The sequence below is a fragment of the Strongylocentrotus purpuratus genome, unplaced genomic scaffold (genome assembly GCF_000002235.5).
Source record: "Strongylocentrotus purpuratus isolate Spur 01 unplaced genomic scaffold, Spur_5.0 spur5_scaffold_9, whole genome shotgun sequence".
NCBI classification, from domain to species: Eukaryota; Metazoa; Echinodermata; class Echinoidea; order Camarodonta; family Strongylocentrotidae; genus Strongylocentrotus; species Strongylocentrotus purpuratus.
Window position 1 is genome coordinate 33,845,442 of NW_022145615.1, and position 19,684 is coordinate 33,865,125.

General features: G+C 35.1%; 1 protein-coding gene across 2 annotated transcripts in view; it reads left to right on the forward strand.

Moving 5' to 3' along the window:
• LOC577182 (amoeboid myosin I) overlaps positions 1-14,945 on the forward strand; it is a 79,350-nt gene extending 64,405 nt beyond the window's left edge. The window contains exons 26-28 of one of the 2 annotated variants that reach the window (XM_030976264.1): positions 6,881-7,022; positions 7,703-7,881; positions 14,377-14,945. In XM_030976264.1, coding sequence (XP_030832124.1) covers positions 6,881-7,022; positions 7,703-7,881; positions 14,377-14,453 — 398 coding nt within the window. In that variant the 3' untranslated portion in view covers positions 14,454-14,945. 2 annotated transcript variants of the gene reach the window in all.
• The last annotated feature ends 4,739 nt before the right edge of the window (positions 14,946-19,684 follow it).

A 19,684-nucleotide genomic window follows, 5' to 3' on the forward strand; every position in this document is an offset into this window, starting at 1 on the left:
TGTCAGGAGACTACCAAATAACTAAGGACTAACCTACTTGGTTTTAGTTCATGTCTTATAATCGTCTCCACATGAAAACCTACAAAGAACACTTTAGAAGATTCACTGTTTGGATCCGCAAAATATAAACGAATTTCCATATTTTGTTGGCAATCACATTCACTTAGACCATGTGCATTATTGCTCAACATTTACTTAAGATATTACTCGTTAGATTTCCTTACATGTAACTTTTCTTTGCTCATTACTCAGCTTTAATCTTTTTTCTAGAAATTTCCATCAATTATGATTCATATAGGTTATCAAAAAGGAAAGGGAATTTGATATCTCCCATGCATAGGAAGGAAAATCTCCTTATATGGGGCCATTTCGGAAAAGCAAAATTATTTATGATGGTGTATGATCGCCAGAAGCTGCTTTCTTGCTGACATGCATGCAGTCTATCCTTGCGCTCAGGAAGATATAAATACTCAAGGACCTATTCAGGTGCATATAGAATTACGATGAACAGGACATCAAACTGAAGGCATGGGACCGTTGTTAATCAGCGCTGAAAATTAGAGCGAGGAGAATCATGGGATACATCATCTGTATTAGGAAAAGGAAAGGAGACTTGCTCGAGGCCATTACAACGATGTTTGATGGAGGAAGGGTGATAAAAAAAGAGATATATCTGGCCCTGAACGTATATCTGCGGTATAGAATATGATGGTCAGTTTAGCGCTAATAAAGTATGGCCTTCAGTTCCTTGACAACTCCTGCCTTATATCAAAATACTCTATATATCCATTGGACAGCAAAAATTAGGGGAATTCATCATGATTTTTTTAAGTTAAGTAAGAGAATTGATGTTATTCTATTTTCTGACCACATGTTGACTTGCCAATGGTGTAATATTTTTGTGTATTACTATTATTTTGTTTGCAGTATATTATATTTTGTCTGCAATCTTTTTTTTCTTCAAAGGGGGGAGGGGTCGAGGGTCTGTATCAAGCTTTAAAAATGATTGTAAATTGGATTGATTGACTGTAACATGCAGTTTGATGAGAGTCCTCATACAGGCTTTATGTCAGAAGTAACAGGTGACAGTTTTATCCTTTGCAGTACTGTTGCTGGGCAACCGTTTAGCCCTTGATTTTGGTATCATCCAGGAACGCCAACCCTGATGAAATGGAAGTAGAGCAAGACAGCTTCCTTCCGTCTTATTATCCTCTGCCCCAGGCAAGCAATCACATGAAATACTATTTAAAAAAGAGGCTCTTATGGCAGCCATATTTAGTTTTTCAGCCTGTGAAAAAGCTAAAGTGCTTTGCAAATCTATTCCCTGTTTTTGATCATTTAAAATAGTCAATCAAACAAATAGTTGATTTTCAGATTATCCAATCAGTTCCCAGGGTAGCAACCATATCACAGACTTTTCAGCCTGTGGCAGTGTTTGAGTGCTCAGTTGTGGCATGCTGTTGGTCAGTTGTTGTTGCGGATGCCCATTATTGTCATGGCAACATTATTTGTACATGCATGTATGTAGATCAGGACTCTGTCCTATGGAGAGTTATGATCAATCTTGATCTATCTCAAGTCCTTCAGTGAGTCACAAGCCTTATTCCTTTTTGATAGGTTTGCTGATTGATATCAAACTCATGTTGAGTTGCAATAGACTGGAATCAGCTACAGCTTTCTTTAAGACTGAGCCAAGTAACCGCAAGTAGATCTTGATAAAATAACCTTTCATTGAATTCCATTTATCTCCATTTATCTCCATTAATAAGTGAGAAGAATACATGAAAATGTAGGCTCAGGAAAATGTAATCATTGTCTTGAGTTTTGATAGCAACTGTTTTTTCTATATTAACAGATGAAGGAAGCAAAGGATTTGTTTTGCTATTGTCTGTGACTGTTTTAGTAGAATGAGAAGGCTTGGAGTGACTCAGTGATGCAATCTTTCATGTAATCAGATGGATTGTTCATCCCACTGTGATCCTTGATAGATAACATCTGGCCATCTATAGGTCATATGAAATGAAGGCATCCACCATGTGAAATAGAGGCATCCATTGCTTACAGGAAACACTGATACAGTCAATGAAACAAAGTCTCATCATAGGAGCCCAGCTGGTGGTACGGTGCTCCAACATTTGCTCTGGCGACAATTGCTCTCAGCTTTATTTTGTAAAAATGTTTGTGGGCTGCCTACAAGACACCATTAACTGCTCTGTATTGTCAGCGGTATAATGCCTTTCTTGTGGGCAGCTCATGATATAGGGTTAGGCTTAGGGTTAGGTCCAAGGTTAAAATTAAAAATGTAGGTCAGTGTAGGATATTGACCACAAGCAATTTTGTGGAAGCATACGCTGTACAACTTGCGGTAGGCCTACACCTTTCATCTGATTGGTCATGTGACCTATCAGTACTAGCTTTGATTTAGAGTGGAGATATAGCTTTTGGCAGACGTGAAAAAGAATTTTATGCTAAATGCAGTCTTTGAGTAGTCTTTGAATGAAGAATAGTTATTGCCTTATAAGTTGTTGTGCCTACAGTAGTTGTGTCAAATATAAAACTACAGTCCTCTTTTTATCAATACAGGGTATATGTTCTTGAACAAATAATGAATTGATCAGATCTTTATTGTGGATATCAGTGCCTTCCGTGTTTCTCTTTCAAAAACTTTAGAAACATTCTGCTCCACACTACTTTGCAAATCAACTATAATTGCCAGTAATGCTGTGTATCATATTGACTCACAACAACAACAATCAAAAGAGCAGACAAAAGTGTTCTTGTAAATTAATACCTGAATACTACTAATGAAAGCACTGCAAATAGCATGCCTGGAGAAAGAAGGTTGAAACCGTATCATTTCCCTTTTGAAATGTCCCACTTCCTTCAGTAAAGTTCATTGTCAAGTATAACTCTATTTTGACGCAGTCTATTTTCTGCTGTAGTATCTGACATTCCGTCTAATTAACCAATCTAAACTTAATTTGTATTGCACTATGCCAAGGTGATTATAATCTGCAGCGCCCTATGAATAATCTCAGTTCCCAGCCATAATTAAATGATAGTTAGTATTTGTTTTTAATGTCCCTTTTATAAATTCAAATGACTTGATATCTCTGCTCTAATATCAAATGAACCTTTTCCCTCTCTATATGAGTATATTGAAAAGCATTGAGATCTTGTTACAATTTTGTTTTGCACTCAATATACATGTAAGCTTCTTGCCATACTGGGCTTGCATGTGACTGTTACATTTTCTACTATGTGATACACATTCCTATCATTGCATTTTGGACAGTCAAACTTGCTATAACGATCACCTGTCTATGATAAATAATAATAATAGAGAATATTTATTAAGTGCATAATAAATTAGAAATTTCTCTATGCGCTTTAAAATCATGACAAATTTGAATCTATTAACAACATAATAAAGGGAAAATACTGAGTACACTGACAATAAATGAATGTTAACCTTTGATTTTTCCTACCTTTACAGAAAAACTTTTGTTATACAGAAAAACTTTTGTTATACAAAAATTAGACGATGTAGTCTATTGAATTTGAACCTGAGTTCAAGTTTGAGAAATATTTTCAAACATACATACATTTAGATCCATATTTCAATCTATTTGATATTTTCAAGGAATATTACATCCTTCAATCTTTTTCGTTCTCCCTTCTTTTTGCAGGAGGAGGGGTATTTCTGCTACAAGTGATAATGTTTTGTAGTGCTGATTTTAGAGTCGCATCTTAGCCTGTATGATAGCTAATATCAAAGATAATTGAGGCGAGATTTGAGTCTTTTCCAGCAATTAACAATTAGATATGACCTCTGACCTCTGACCTCACAAGATTACTAGACAAGATATCACCTTTTTTTTAATTTTTTTTTTATTCCAGATGCATAATCAAATAGTCCTCAAACATTTGGCTTTCCAAGATAAATTGTCTATCAATCCCTTCTCTTTCATATAACCTGTGCTCTGATTTCTGAGTGCAACAGCTGCTGCTATTCCTTTGTGTTCATTTTGATTCGATCAATTGATCTTGTTTTCTAATCTTGACTCACATAGCGTCACCGTGGTAACAAGACACATGCCTCCTTGGTCTTAATCCTCTAACAGCGGGGCTGGCTTGCGCCATTTGTCGTCGGGGGATTAGGGCAACGTCTCTCGACGGATGCAGCACTTGTTTTCTCTTAATCACTTGTCTTAATCTCCTCTCACAACAACCATCTAAATCAAAGAGAATAATTGCTTCATTTGTAACTTTTTATCTGAATCCCCTTTAAAGGAGATTGGTGACTGTCACAACTGAAAATGTTCATACTTGTAAGATATTGGTACTTTTGCATGAAACTTGGTTTTCTCACCTGGGATTGTTTAAAGGGCAAGTCTTGGTCATTTTGTATCATGAAATAAAGAACTTGATGGTCATTGAAAGTATCTTTATAATTTATAAATACTTCATAATTTGTTTGATCAAAGCTATAACACGGCCATGAACTTGATAAAATCGTCACAGGTATTGAGATCTTTGATGTAGTTAGTGACAAAGGCGACAACATACCTCGGACTTGCCCCCATTCTTAGTGAGCTAGCGTACAAAACTTTTCCGGTTAGTACATGCAGTTTAGATAGGTTTGTGCTACTGGACAGGTGTATTGAAACTTCATTGTTTATAAACAAAGTGCATTGCTTTCAAGTGGATTGCACTTGAAATAGAACAGTACTCGCCACAATTGTAATTAGGTCATCAAATGTTGGTTTTAACTCTGTATGAATCTATTTTAAAGTTGGGTTCAATATCTGTACTATCAAATGACTAATCAGGCTCTCTTTGTGAAAATATTGGCTCCGGTTATATCTATGATCATGTCTCACATAACGCTGTTTGATCCGTGGAGTCATATAATCTGGCAATACTATATCTTTTTTTGGCAGGAATGTCAAAAGTTTGAAGGAGGCCAAATTACCCATCAACCAGCTAAATATAAACTAGTTTTGATATCAATTTCAATTGTTGTAAATAGTTTTGTTCAAACAGTAATGTCACATTTACATGTACTTTCAGTTGGATGCATTTAGCATTTGTTGATAGGTCAACTTATTTGTACCCTGAATGCTTTTTAAATGGTAATAGTTCTTATGGCAATTAGGATTATTGCAGTCCAATAATTTCATATTTATTTTTCCATCTCGATTCAGTCTTTTCGATATGTTGTCCTCCTTGGTTAACTGACATCTCTATTTTTGATGTGTGTAATGGTTATCAGGAAGTTTTGAAACATTTATATTGTGTATCTGAACAAATTGATTGGGCATAGTAATGGTGATTCATATTAAGTACATGGTCAAAGCTTTAACTAAACTTCCAACAGTTTCCTTTGAGACACAGTCTCCCTACAGACTGAGGCACCATGTTCCTTTTAAAGTGACGCTGTGACATTGCCTCAAATTTTGAAACAAAATCCTGGATTAAGCTCATGCTGCAATCATAATTATAAGCCTTTAGGTCAGTCAGGAACCCCATGACTTTTAAAAGCTGATCGCCTGTCTGATCATCAAGATATTTATGATTGGAAATCAAAATTTAAAATTCGTTTTCATAACAGTTTTTATAACACTACAGTCTATTAGGGGAAATGAGTATGGTAAAACCGATCACTCAAAGATTTTTACTTTTTTGAGGCACTTCATGATCATTTTGAAGCAGAATTGTTTTAGGGCTTCAATATTACACCATATCACAGACACTGATAACACGTATGGCCATGCATCTCAGATTTAACATTGTTAACCGATGCCCATAAGAGTGTGAAGACATTGTTTTGCCAGCGGCATGTGATTTGGCAAGTGAACCCATGCTGTGTCACAGCCTTGTTTGGCTCCCACCCAAATCAGTCTAACTTGACAAGAATAAAAAGAATTCTTTAAAGATTTAATTGGTCTGTGATTGTTTTCACCGAACCATTGTCTGCTGGATCTCTTCCTGTTATTGTCTGTTACATGATCATGTCCGTGTTCTCTCAGCTCCCCACTTTCATAATCACCTCATGTACCAAATTCATACATGACATATTCATATTGAAGTCTCATCTTTTAAATAAACCCTAGACAGTTTTCATGTTTTCATGCGACTTGAAATATCAACATTCATGAGCCTCACAATAAGCATGGGATGTTCTGTTTCTGTCTTCTGATAAAATGTTTTCTTTTTCAGAAAAAATGAACTCTATTTGGTCATTATTATATTTGAGAATATCATATATATATACATGTATGTATATATATATTTATAAATAAACATGTTTGTTTTCTTTTGAAAGTAATTTTTGTGCTTAGATTTAATTTATCAGTATTCATCTGGTCCATTGTACGACATATCCTCCCTTCACAATTACTCCACTGTCAATGTCCTACACTAACTGAATTCCTAATTTCAATCATGGACCAAAAGCTATACCCAACCCTAAACCCATATACAGTTGTTTAATTCTAAACCTAATCTAAAACTCAATTGCAACTCTAACTGTCACCTTACTTCTCTGACAAGATTAAACCTGGAGCCATTGTTGCTATGTCGGATTACCCTAAAGTCATGGGTCGTGGGTTTGAACCCCGGCCGCATCATACCAAAAGACGTTAAAAGATAGGAGATGTTGCTACCTTGTTTGGCGTTCAACAATAAGGGATAGAGCAACGTCGATCTGGCGCTGCTCAGTGGCTGCCAGGCTCACGATCAATTGGGCAAAAAGAATTTCCGTTTCGGTTTAATAGAATTTGGAGAGGACTATTAGGCTATTATTATTATTATTATTATTATTATTATTATTATTATTATGCCATGAGCTAACATCTCTCCTTACACCCTCCTATAGGCATGAAACGTACTTCAAGTCGAAGGAAGAGTGGAGAGCAGCCCCATCTACCAAAAGGGGGCGCCCAGATCTTCGCCAAACAGTTCAAGAACGTGATCAACAGCCAAGACTACCTACAGACACCAGACGCTGGGGTATCAGGGTAAGATATTATACAAGTAATACACAGCAGTGAGGGCATTAGTAAGAATTACCCACAAAACATGATTTTACTAATGACCGGTACAGACACCAGATGCTGGGGTGGCAGGGTAAGATATTATACAAGTAATACACAGTAGTGAGAGCATTAGTAAGAATTACTGACAAAACATGATTTTACTAATGACCGGTCAATAGTAAAATTACGTGTTAGGCAAAATAAACGCCTGCACGCGCTAACCAATCATTTGATAAGGATCCGCTTCATCATCTTAACACATTTTATAGTGCCCAATATGGAAGCAAGATAACTACCCCTCTGGACAATCACCTATATGACAACTACATCCCCTCCACCTAGACAACTACTCTCTTAAAAAAGATTCCCTAACCTGGGGAGAATTTTCTGTGGGAAAAAGTTGTTTGGCAGTCAATTTTGGGAAGGATGATATTGGAGAGAGGGCGGTGTTACTGGAAGCAGATGTCTTGAATCCACCTAAATAATATACATCGTACAAGCTCTTAATTGCTGCATCAAAAGCATGGTATTCACATTCTCCATGTAATGTACATGAAAGGTTTTATCCAGTCACACCCCTTAATCAATGAATCGTATTGGGGCTTTCTTTCCCATAATTCAACTAACAATTTTATGAATGCCGATTTGCTCTTCATTTACAGGCAAAAACGTAGGACCATAAAGGGCAGCCGCCCTGCACCTGGAGCTGGTAGACCCAAGCCCAAACCACAACCACCAGCCCCGTCCAGACCAAAGTGTCGTACCATCTACCCCTACGATGCGGGCGATACGGATGAGTTGTCATTCGGAGAAGGAGAGACTATAGAAATCATTTTGGAAGGTAAGTTGAGTGTTGGATTGCATCATGTTAAGGAGGGGAGGGTGAAGGAGAAGGGGAAGGATTTGAATATTCAGAATGTGATTTTATTCAGTAGTTCATTGTGATATGCAAATCAAAGAATACAAATTTAAGATAGCAAAGACAGTATTAAAAGCAGAGAGACAGGGTCAAAATAATTAACATGACTTATGAAAAGAACTGGACTTAAATTAATCCCTGTGGAACACCATATGAAATTGATTTGAATTGAGCTTTTAATTTGAGGATGGGATGCATGGGAAGGGTCATTGTGATGTGGGTAATAAAGACAGGTTGTGTTTCAGAGAAGGAGAGATGGTTGAAATTGTTATAGAAGATGAGCTGATTGCACATCTTAATGGAGGAGGGGGGGGGGGAGGAGGTTGCAATCTGCTCTGCCATAATTATTATGATACGGGTGAGAAAGAGAAGTCGTTGAAGTCATCACGTGAGATGAGCTCTTCTTGTGACTTTTGCCCCTCCCTTCACCCCCTCACCCCCTCTTGAACCCATGTACTAACATGTAACACCATGATAGATCTAAGCATGATGCATGTAGCCTTAGATGCAAGTGAAAAATTTTAATGCTGCCTCCTGACATTGATTAAGACACTTAATCGTTCATGTTACCCATACCAGATTTCATTAAAAGTGTGGTATAAATAACATTATGAAGTTGTTTTTCAAAAAGAAACTTCATGTTCTTTTAGATATTTTCTTTGAATTTCTCAGATGAGACAGACCTTTTCTCTTGAATGCTATTTAGTTGAAAGAAAGGAAATAATACACATTTTCTGATATAAGTTATAACTGGATGAAGTCTTTGTTTGACCTTCATTGTTTACTCATCAAGATTGTAAGAAGGAAATCTCCTCTAATCTTTATAATTCTTTGAACTCAAGTAATTGTCACAGCATTTAATGCAACATGTAACTAAACCTTGTTGGGTGGGGGGGGGGGGGGGGGTTCTTTGTGGTCAAAATAAAGAATAAAAAACACCTGCCAGTTAATTATTGCCAGAGCCTTGAGCACTCATAGCACAGCCACAGAAGGCCAGTAATTTTCATTCAGTAGGTAGTACATTCATCAAGATAGAACCAGTAAATGATCATGAGTATTATTCAGATATTTCTCTCCGAGCTGTGTTTAATCTGTAAATGTTAGGTTAAATCTCTTCAGGATTGAGAGCTAGACATTACAATCCCCTGGTTCCGGTCAAAGTGTCATTTTTCTAGAACAAAGAGAGGCAGAGAGGGTGAGTGAGTGAGATTTAGAGAGAAAGGGGAAAAAAGGAGAAGAACAATATAGAGATGTAAAGAGGGAAAGGGAGAAATATGTTACAGATAGATGAGAGATGGTGGTCACATGTTTCAATTTCACATACTTTTTTTTTATATCATAGTTGTAAAACTATGTGATGCTGCACATTTGGATTTGGATAAGAGAGAATAGAATTAAGAGGCAGACAGAGACAACTAGAGTAAATGTGTGGTTTTGTGTTTGTGTGTGTGTGATAGAGAGAGATAGAGAGAGAGAGAGCAGGCGATAGAGACAAGAAATAGACAGATACACAGACGTACAGAGAAAGACAAAGGGAGAGTTAGAATAGGGGAGCAAAGTTTTTTATATTCATTAATTAAGCCGATTCTTATGACCAGCATCTAAGTAGATGTCCTTTTAAAGTTTAGAAAATAGGAGTCAAATAGGCATAGGAATAACAATGAATGAATGAATATAGGTTTTAAACAAAGAAAGACTGACAAAGAAAGAAAAACAGAGAGCCCAATTGTTATAAAATCATTCATAATGCCTTTCAGCAAATCTCTCTTTTCCCCGTTGAAAATCAAGCAAACATTATCTATATTTGAATTCATGATACAATCAATGAGTAATATTAGCAATGACTATTAATGCTAATGAAACAAAGCCACTGACGAGGTCACATTGAAGCCTTTGCCCCTCCAGCTTAGGGAACCACTATGCCTTCAAACATATATGATATTACTCATATCAGTAATTAATATCAATTAGGCGAGTCCTTGAATACGTCTTTGAAAGACTTGAGGCACTTTAGATGTGATTGTGAAGGTAGTGTGACTCAACATGGCTTGAATACTCTTAGATTAATCACACAAAGACCACTAGACAATAGACATATGTGTTTTGATACAGCAAGTGTCTTTTGGGTGTGTTCCCGTTTTTAGAGTTCATGTCAAATTCAATGGATCGCGTCATGCTGCCTCGATCAGATCAGGCTTTAGAAGTCACCAAATCTAGGATTTGAATAATAGGCTCATCGGCAAAATCTAGAGATTACGAGTTTGATGACAAATAAATGAGTAATGGATTTGGCTCTTGTGCAGGGTGTCCATACATACGTGAACTGTTTGAGTGTTACCCATCACATCCTACCTTTCTAAAACCGTGTTATGTTTCTTAAAAGTGACTCTGTAACATTGCCTCAGATTCTGAAACAATATCCTGGATTTAGCTCATGCTGCACTCATAATTATAAACCTTCAGGTCAGTCAGGAATCCCATGACTTTTACAAGCAGATCGCCTGTCTGATTATCAAGATATTTATGATTGGAAATCCAAACTTAATTTTTTTTATAACACTACAGTCTATTGGGAAAAATGAGTATGGTAAAACCACTCAAAGATTTTAAATTTTTTGAGGCACTTCATGATCATTTTGAAGCGCAATTTTTTAGGGCTTCAATATTACACCATATCACAGACACTGATAACATTTTTAACTGATAAATGATGCCTTTAAGGTAGTTTTACCCTGGAAGAAAATGAATCTAAAGGAAACAATTAATATTTACACCTCAATAGGAATACCCTAGACATTTAAAGGATGGGGTGTCTGATAGTTTCTTATGTAAGCTGGAATGATTGTTACTGATATTTTAGCAAATCTTTAGGAGACACATATTGTGTTAAGGCAAATTGTAGGAAGAACTAAATGGGACCATTTATATGCCCAAGGGTTATACATAGATCATAGTAGCTTGTACTTGTGTCCTTGCATAAAGTTGTTCATGTTTATGGAAGTCCTTTCATGCACTCATCATTGATGATCATATTTTGTCCTTTAGACCAATTTGAAAATACTTTGGCTAGGAAAAATGGACAATAGTTATTTAGGAACCACTAAATTAAAGTGTGAAACATAGTTTTATTTACTTAAATGATAGGTCGTAGAAGGGTGTGCATAGAAGTGTAAGTAGTACACTATCAGCAGCAAATTGGCAAATTGAAGATATTGGAAAGGTCTGAATGTGCTGGCAATGAGACATCTATATTAGACATTAATCATGTGTAGTGGGAAAGGTATAGTCAGGTATAAGTTACAAATTACAATTTCCATTGTTCATGTGCTTTGGCAGGCTTTCATTGTTGCTTGTAATCTATGAAGGTAACATTGTTTACCCAAGTTAGGTTGAGTTTTATCTGAATATAATCTTTTGACTCAATTGAAGGCACATGCACTGAAAGGGGGCAGCTTCGGGTCATACAAAATAGAAGTCCCATAGATTAATGGTATAGATATACCTAAAGTTTACAGGTTTCATGTGGTAGTTTTTTGTAGTAGTAGATAATTGGAAATCAAGCTTCTTCTTACAAGCTTTTTGAGTTTACATTCTGAAGCATTTGAATAAGAAGAAAAGAAGAAGAAATTTGTCTTATTTAGTGGCCTCTAATAGTCATGAGGCTAAATCAAAGAAGCTTGTATGAAGGTTCTTTGATTCCCTTTATTGAATGGTGCTAAGAACTAGGCATAGATCTGGCACCATTTCAAACATAACACCCAGGAAATGGAGATATCAAAAAGAGGTTGTGATCCAGGGAAACTTACTTCTTCTAATTTTAGCCCAAGTAAGAATGTCACGTTGATAAAGATCAGAAGAGGCTTCTCAAATTGCTATTCAGGCTTAAGTATTAGAAGGAAAAGGAAAGAATTTCTTTCCTCCTAAAAGTATTGTGAGTATTGGTCATAAAGGCTCTAAATATAGAAAAGGAATTCCTCATTTTTCACCAAAAGAGGGAAAAATTGACGTGGGGTGTTGAGATCATCATGTTCTAAGGCAAGCTTCATATCCTGCCATAGTCAAAAGAAATTAAGTTTGAATCTATTGAAAGATGATCTATGTGTTGTGGTATTAATCTTCATACTGCATTACAAAACTCAATCACAAAGGCTTTAAAGAAATCAAACATAGGGTGATCTGAGTACTGTTTTGTATTGTCAGACTATTTAATATGTCATTGTTATGTTTGAGCATTTAATTAGGTGATACATTAGGATTTTTATACTTAAATCAATTTATTGAAGGTCTTTGCAACCTTGTTAAAAAAAATAGTAGATTCAAATTTATTATAGGATAGGTTTATATTTTTTCAATTGAATTCATGATGTTAATATTATCATGATTATCACTGAATTGATGGTAAATATTTCTGAATGTAATTGGAACTACATGATCGCTTCTAAAGATTATGGAGCTAAATCTGAGTGGAACAATGAACCTATTTACTGATATTTTAATCTAGTGTAATCATCAGATCTAAATGAACACCCCCCCCCCCCCTTAGTAGAAATGGACTAGTCATAAACTAACTCTCATTTTTAGATGAATGACAGGTACAATCTAAAGGGTAGCGCAATTAGCAACTCAATACATGTGTCTGCTTTACACAAAAATATATCCTTATTTTTTTTAGGCTCATTTGTTTCCATCTTGCCAAACAAACTCCCCCGATTATACAAATTTCTTCAGATTATCAAAATTTGGCAAAAATCCCAGTCTTATCCTATGCTTTCCTGATTCTGAGGAAAGTAACTGCATGTAGGATGGTAGATAGATGAAAGCTAAAGATTGATGCTAAAAATATTTAATAGAAATGTCAAAGAGGAGAATACTTCCTTAGATAGAGAGAAGGGTTTCGTCATTGCAATCGGCTGATTCATCACTCTTCCAAGAATGACGGAACTGAGAAGGTCTTATGAAAATCATCTTATCGATATGGGCCAGATGGAGAAAAATCCGCAACCATGATCATAACAAAAACTTGTTAATAGTAAACAGTCACAAGTATTATGCATAATTAGATATTTCTAAGTTCTATATGGTAATTCCAGTAGAGTAGTTATTTCTTCAAATAGTTGCAGTTTGTCTCCCATGAATATGCCTTAGCACGAAAAATCCATACGCTTTTGCACTTTGCATTTAATAGATGTGAATGGATATTGTTTTGCTGCTATTTCAGGGTACTAGTAGTCTAATTTTTTGTTGTCACCGAGGGATCTATAAGCCTATAGTCCTGCATGTCACTCACATTTTTGAAAAGGCATTTCATACAAGGCATGAACTAAAGCAGAAGTGGGCAAAGGGAAAGATAGGGGTAAAAGTGTGAATAAATGTAGAAATTTGCTTGATGGGTGAGGCATTGTAATAATGAACTTGTTAAATTCAAATGCTGTCCTGCTGTCATCGGTCTTCATGATTATTGTGTTGAGTGATTATTCAGATTGGTCGTGCAACTTCATATGTACACTCCCTCTCTGGCCCCATCTACATATCCTGCTATTTGGTACTAGGCATAGCGAGACCTATCGATATCTTACCACAAATCTCTTGTGTCAATTAGGTAACTGTTCTTGTATTAGTAGGAATCTGGGTGAGTTTTTTTGTTGTAAGTTATGACCTAGTTTGGGTTTCCACAAACAAACTATTTTTTTGTCTATTTAGATTGTATTTTAGGTATCAAATGCTAGCTCACAAGAGAGAACATTCTGTGACTATGTCTGCCCAAAAATATAGTTAAGCTTGTTTTTTTTAGCCCCACAACCGTCGGCTGTGATATACAGTCAAACGCGTTTGAGTAGCCACCTCTTTATGATGGCTGTCTAGATTCTCTATAGTACAAGTCAGAAAGAGTATTCACTTTCAAATTCCTAATGTTTGACAATGAAAGTTAAAGATGAAGTTGAGTTCTGGTCATGCGGTTGCATTGTGAAAGAAACGGTGTGGAACCGACCAGAAAAGGTTGATCATCTAGCATATAAGAATGTGTTTGTATTGCAAGGTTCTGGAATCATCAAAATGATAAGAAATGTGGCCAAGTCTTGGTAAAGTTACAAACACTTGCACAGAAAGATGTATATGGAACTACACGAACACGTGGCATAAAAAGCCGGCCCCCCCCCCCCCGATTTTTACGATGTTATATGCATATTTAGAATATGAAGGCATTTGAAGAGCCAAGCTTTTGAGGGAACATGTCTTAACTGATGTTCTTCCACACTTGCATAATAAGAATGAGTAATGCTCACAAATTATTTTTCACCTCTTCCCAGAACTCAACCTTCTCTTTAAGAAAGTGATTTGTATGTCATGCATTCATGGAACCTCAAAGACATGTTTCATAATCCTTTTTCTTTGTTTCTTCTTCTTTTTTTCTCTCAGATGCCTCTGGTTGGTGGAGAGGTAAGCTACGAGGGAGAGAGGGACTCTTCCCGGCCAATTACATTGAAAAGATTTGATGACATCATTCACGACATCATCATAGATAACTCTGCATGTTATCATGCAGTCATCATACTAGTATCTTACATTGTATTTAATACATGGTGGGAATAGATTTTTATTTGCACTAGCATCTGTGCTTCTTGGCTATTGACATTTGTTCAGACGGCGATTGCTCTTGTTTGAATTCAACAGCAGTATAGGGTTAGGGTTACAAATGCAATCAGGTTTTCGGTCATTAGTATTAGGTATATAGGGTTAGTTTTAAGGTTAGGTATAATATTGGGTCCAGGTTGAAATTAGGAAATGACCACAGCGTAATTGTTGCAGGAGCATGCCTGTGTCATACAACCCTCTTCTGGTATATTTGACAGAGTAATATGCGGTACATAAAATGTAACTTTCGTTGAGGTTGCATATGTTAGTAGATAGAGTCACAGTGTATGGAATGAGATTTATACCATGCACAAAATCTTGGATCATTACTATGAAATTATCATTTTTTTTAATATCATCTTTTTGCAGCTACACATGCAATTATTAAATCTATATCGTCTGCTCAGAGACAGAAAGGCATAATCTTGTATCTTTACAGTTTAATACGATATTTCCCTTCTGGATTTTTTAAAATAAAAGACTTTTTCTTATTGAATAATTGATGCACTTAGACACTACCAAATTGATTTTCTATATTTCTTTCACATTGTCACAATCATGACCAAATAAATGTGCAGTATAGTTGTATTTTATACACATAGATTGGATTGTGTCAGAGTTATTATATCATATATTGGGTTTTTAAAAGATACATTGTGTATGAGTTCTGTTTTTCCTGTTTCAAAGAAACTTTGGCTGGTCCAAGCATGGCAAAGAACTGTTTCACAATGAATATATACTACAACCAAAAATTATAATTTTTGTTTTTCTGATGTTGATAGTGATAGACATAGTATTGACATTTCCAGTCTTTCATTTCATTTCATTTCAGGATGATTACATTTTAACAAATTACAATGAATGAAATATTCCAAAGCTTATCATTTGTTAATACCAAAATTTATATCAGCTTTAAAATGAGATACAAATTATTGTTTTTTTTGTTGATTATATTGCAGCCATTTAGTTTGTGCATTTGTCTATATTCTCATTTTTAAATGAGTTCTTTTTTGCTTTGTTTGTGTTGAATTTACTTATTTTATTTACTTTAATTCAATACTTATTATTTCAGTTGAAAAGAGGCTATTACTTGGCAAAATCATGAATACTTCATCAAAGTACCTACCAAATAATGGCCTCCTTTGTAGTTTGGCCAACTCATGACAAATGACTGCCAATCTTCATACGAGTTAGGGAATGTCATCTAATGATCATAAGTCATTTGTATGGTGGTCTTTATATCCAGGTTTCAGTGGATATGCACTTGCACTTATCTAACTTGAAGCATTGGCTAAAAAATCAATAGATTTAAATCCATATACCTGCAGGGATCCTGTGGTCATGGAAACACCTGGAAAGTCATGGAAAATGAAGAAGAAATCAAACTCCCAAAGTCATGGGAAGTCATGGAAATTGATATTGGGTGTGGGCTGTGTGTGTGGCTATGGCAGCCTTCCAGTTTGAATTGACAGTTGGTATTTGTGCACCGCTTGGATGTCGCAAACCATACCAAAATGGTACTTTAAAAAAAATGCAAGAATGGGTCCTGGAAAAATCTTGGAAAGTCATGAAATTTGGTTCTCAAATTTCTATGGTAACCCAAAAGGCACATTTACCTCTCATTTTGTTCATTAGATGTTTATTATTTCCATTGCTGCATAAACAGTGCTTTCACATTCTTACATGTATTGTACCTTCTGATATGAATACACCTTGATCATCTGTATGAAGTGTTTGTGATTGAAAAGGTTTTCGTTTTATGTTATCAGTTACAGTTGATGGTTGTTTTTAATCTTAAATATCATGGGCTCTATTCTTCAAATTATGTTTTTTTTTTTTTAATTATATAACATTTGTAAGAAGTTTGTTCAGTATCATAATAAAATGAAATCAGGCCTCTTTTTGAAATTATTGTAGGCTGTGCAGTGTCTCACTGCAATACATGCACATGACATCCAAATTAAAAAAAGATCATTGTTTTCAAAATACTGCCCAGCTTCACATATTATTTTCAATTTGTCATATTTCTTTTCTTTTTGTGTCCATGTAAACTTATGATATACTAAATAATCTAAAGAATATTCGTAATGGGGACATGGCTATGATACCAAACTTTTCCAGACATTCACCTCAAATACACCATTTTACAGCAGTGCCAATAGAAATATATGTTGGATTAATCCAGTAGATTAATATGTATTCATATATTACTATTGGCAGAGCACAGCACTTGGTAATTGGACCTGGCTTATGAGCAGAAAATTGGTTTTAGAATGTGACTTTGTGTGAAGGAACAGACATAGAATTATATCTCATGAATCAATGATATAAAATTGTGGTTCGTACATTTAAATCAAGTGAAAACCTCCAATGAGTTTAAATATCTGATCAGGATGCTTTAGAACTGTATTTAGAAATATGGTACATTATGAATACATATATTTAATCTGTGGTGTGGATTTGTTATTGTAAAATTGATCAGCTATAATCATAAATTGATATAATGATTATGGATGTATTTGTTTTGTATGTGATAATTATATTTTGGCATTTGACAAGAAGAACACATAACTTTTTTTTTCTACATTAGAGGAATTATTTCTGTACAGGTAGGATTTTAATATAACCAATATGAATGAGATATCTATTTTTATTATTTGTAGCAGAATTAAATAATGGAATGTATTTTTGTGATCTCTTTGTAAATTCTTCTAATTTCAGGAAATGTAAAAGATTAGTATATTGTGCCTTGTAGTATATAATATTTTCATATAACATTGTCTTGCTTTGCCTACTTTCAGTTCTAAACATTCCTCTCATTTTCATCTCATGACTTTCAAGAAGAGGAATTTCTATTTTCTGGAATATGATATTTTTTGTATTTCTCATCATGTAATCATTGTCCAGTTATGTATATTTTAGTCCAGTTTACATGTTTAAGTAGAAAACAGTATTTTGTGGCAGAAAGGTTTAAATAATTATTCTGAATTATTTATTAAAGCTAATACATACCTGTTAGAATGAGGAAGAGATGAACCACCCCTTATTTGTTCAATACTTTGTATATATATATATATACTTCTAGAGAGTTCTAGAAAGTCTCGATAAATCCTGACCAAAATCATGGGGTCCGTATATTCTCCATTCCTTTGCACACTGTAACTGTAGGCACTGTGATAAACATATTTATATAGGATTGTACGCACAATACATTTGATAAGTGCAACAAATATATCCTTGAAAAATACAGTTTACCAACATATTTTACCCCGATGGGGAAGCTAATTTGAAATATGTATATAATATAGAAAAATTGAGTCATCTAAATTAAACAGAAATAACTTTGGATTCTAGCGAATTAGAGAAAGATTTATAGATCATCATTTTGAATGACCTTATGACAAAATGCAGCAGGGCAAGATAGTTTGAACTAAATGTAGGTAGGGGTTTAACTGGACTGTCTTTCCAGACCAAAAATTGAAAATGACTCGAGAAACTATGTAAGCATTTGGACCGATTATAGCTGTCATGAATGTCATGCTATAGAGATAGACCACACTAAATCTATGCCCCGCCAGACAGTGCTTGGACTGATCTTACTGGGAGACCTTAACATCTTCTCCCCTCAATTGCCTGATTAAAGGTTCAAAGATTTTCTCTTGAGATGTGAAGTTGATGCATGACACAAAATGATCTTAAAGTAAAAAGGTTTATAGGATAGAAGTTGGTGAATGAGTTTTGGCCATGAACTGTGTATGTACATTTATATTGATGTGTACTATAGTGAAATGTTGAAGTTATTTTGAGTATGCCTTAGGTGGCATCCTGGATGTATTGAGAGAAAAAAATATATATTTGGTCTTCTACTCATTCTTGCTTTGTTTGTAATTTGGTGACACTTTGATGTGTTTACTTCTGCATAAAAGGACTCTAGTAGAATATAATGTGATTGTGATTTTATTTGCAACATTGACTTATGGTTACACTAGCTTTATGATCATTGACACAAATAATTATTGCTAAAAGTGGTATTTTATTGTAATATTTCAAATGCAAATTCCTTTATGCAATAATTTGAATAGTGAATTTGAAAATGTAATTATGCTATAATTATGTTAAAGGTATGTAGTCTTTCATGAAGATGAACAGAAATTATGTGGTCTTCATGATCTCTTTGAATCTATCGCAATGAGTAGAGGCAATACTAGGTAGTTTTATGCGAAATGTCTCTTTTCTGTATCTATTTTTCTAGCCTTAAAAGAATATTAAAGATTGTTTTCATCAGTGAATATTGCTCCCGTTTCATCTTTACATTTTTTTTAAACACAAGTGGGGATGATGATGAGTATGTCGAGTATTAAGACATTTAAATTGCAGTTGATTTATGAAAGAGCAGTTGTAATGATGCCACAGACGGGAGGAAAGTCACAGACTTCAGATAGTATATTGTTATATCGGATAAGACTCGGATTCAGTCATGTGAAAATGTGATAGAACAAACCTAGTAAAATTATGAGGTTAATTATTTTGTTGTTTAATTTTTCAATGGAGAATGGAGACATTGAATAAGTTGTAAGTTTTCTTGTTCCATGAATATAAATATTCCTGAAGGATGATCATTTTCGTTACCATGATCATCATCACCATCTTTCTTATCGATTTGGTCTTGAAACGTCAAGATACCTTAAGAATTACACCTTTTCACTAAATTACTTTCCGTAACCAACATGGTCTTTTGCCGATGGTAATGCCATGCCGAGGCCCAAACCTTGTCCTTCCTATCTCAGCCAAGCGTACAAACCGCTCGTCTACGACATCTCATGTCCTTTATCATATTACTACAAAAAATTGACCTTACGATCATGATTGATATATAATTACGAGGAAGTAAGGCAGGACACAATTTTATTCAAATTTACTTTCCATTTTGGTCTGTCATGCCGCTCCATGTTTTTACTGGTGTGGGTTTTATGGTGCGCTTTTTACATCTATCACCAAGCGAAGCTTTATCTCATCTCGTCATAAATTCTTCGCTTTATCGCTGTGCTGCAACCCGCGAGTGTCTGTCATTATTTCGTGCGATTCGTCGGTA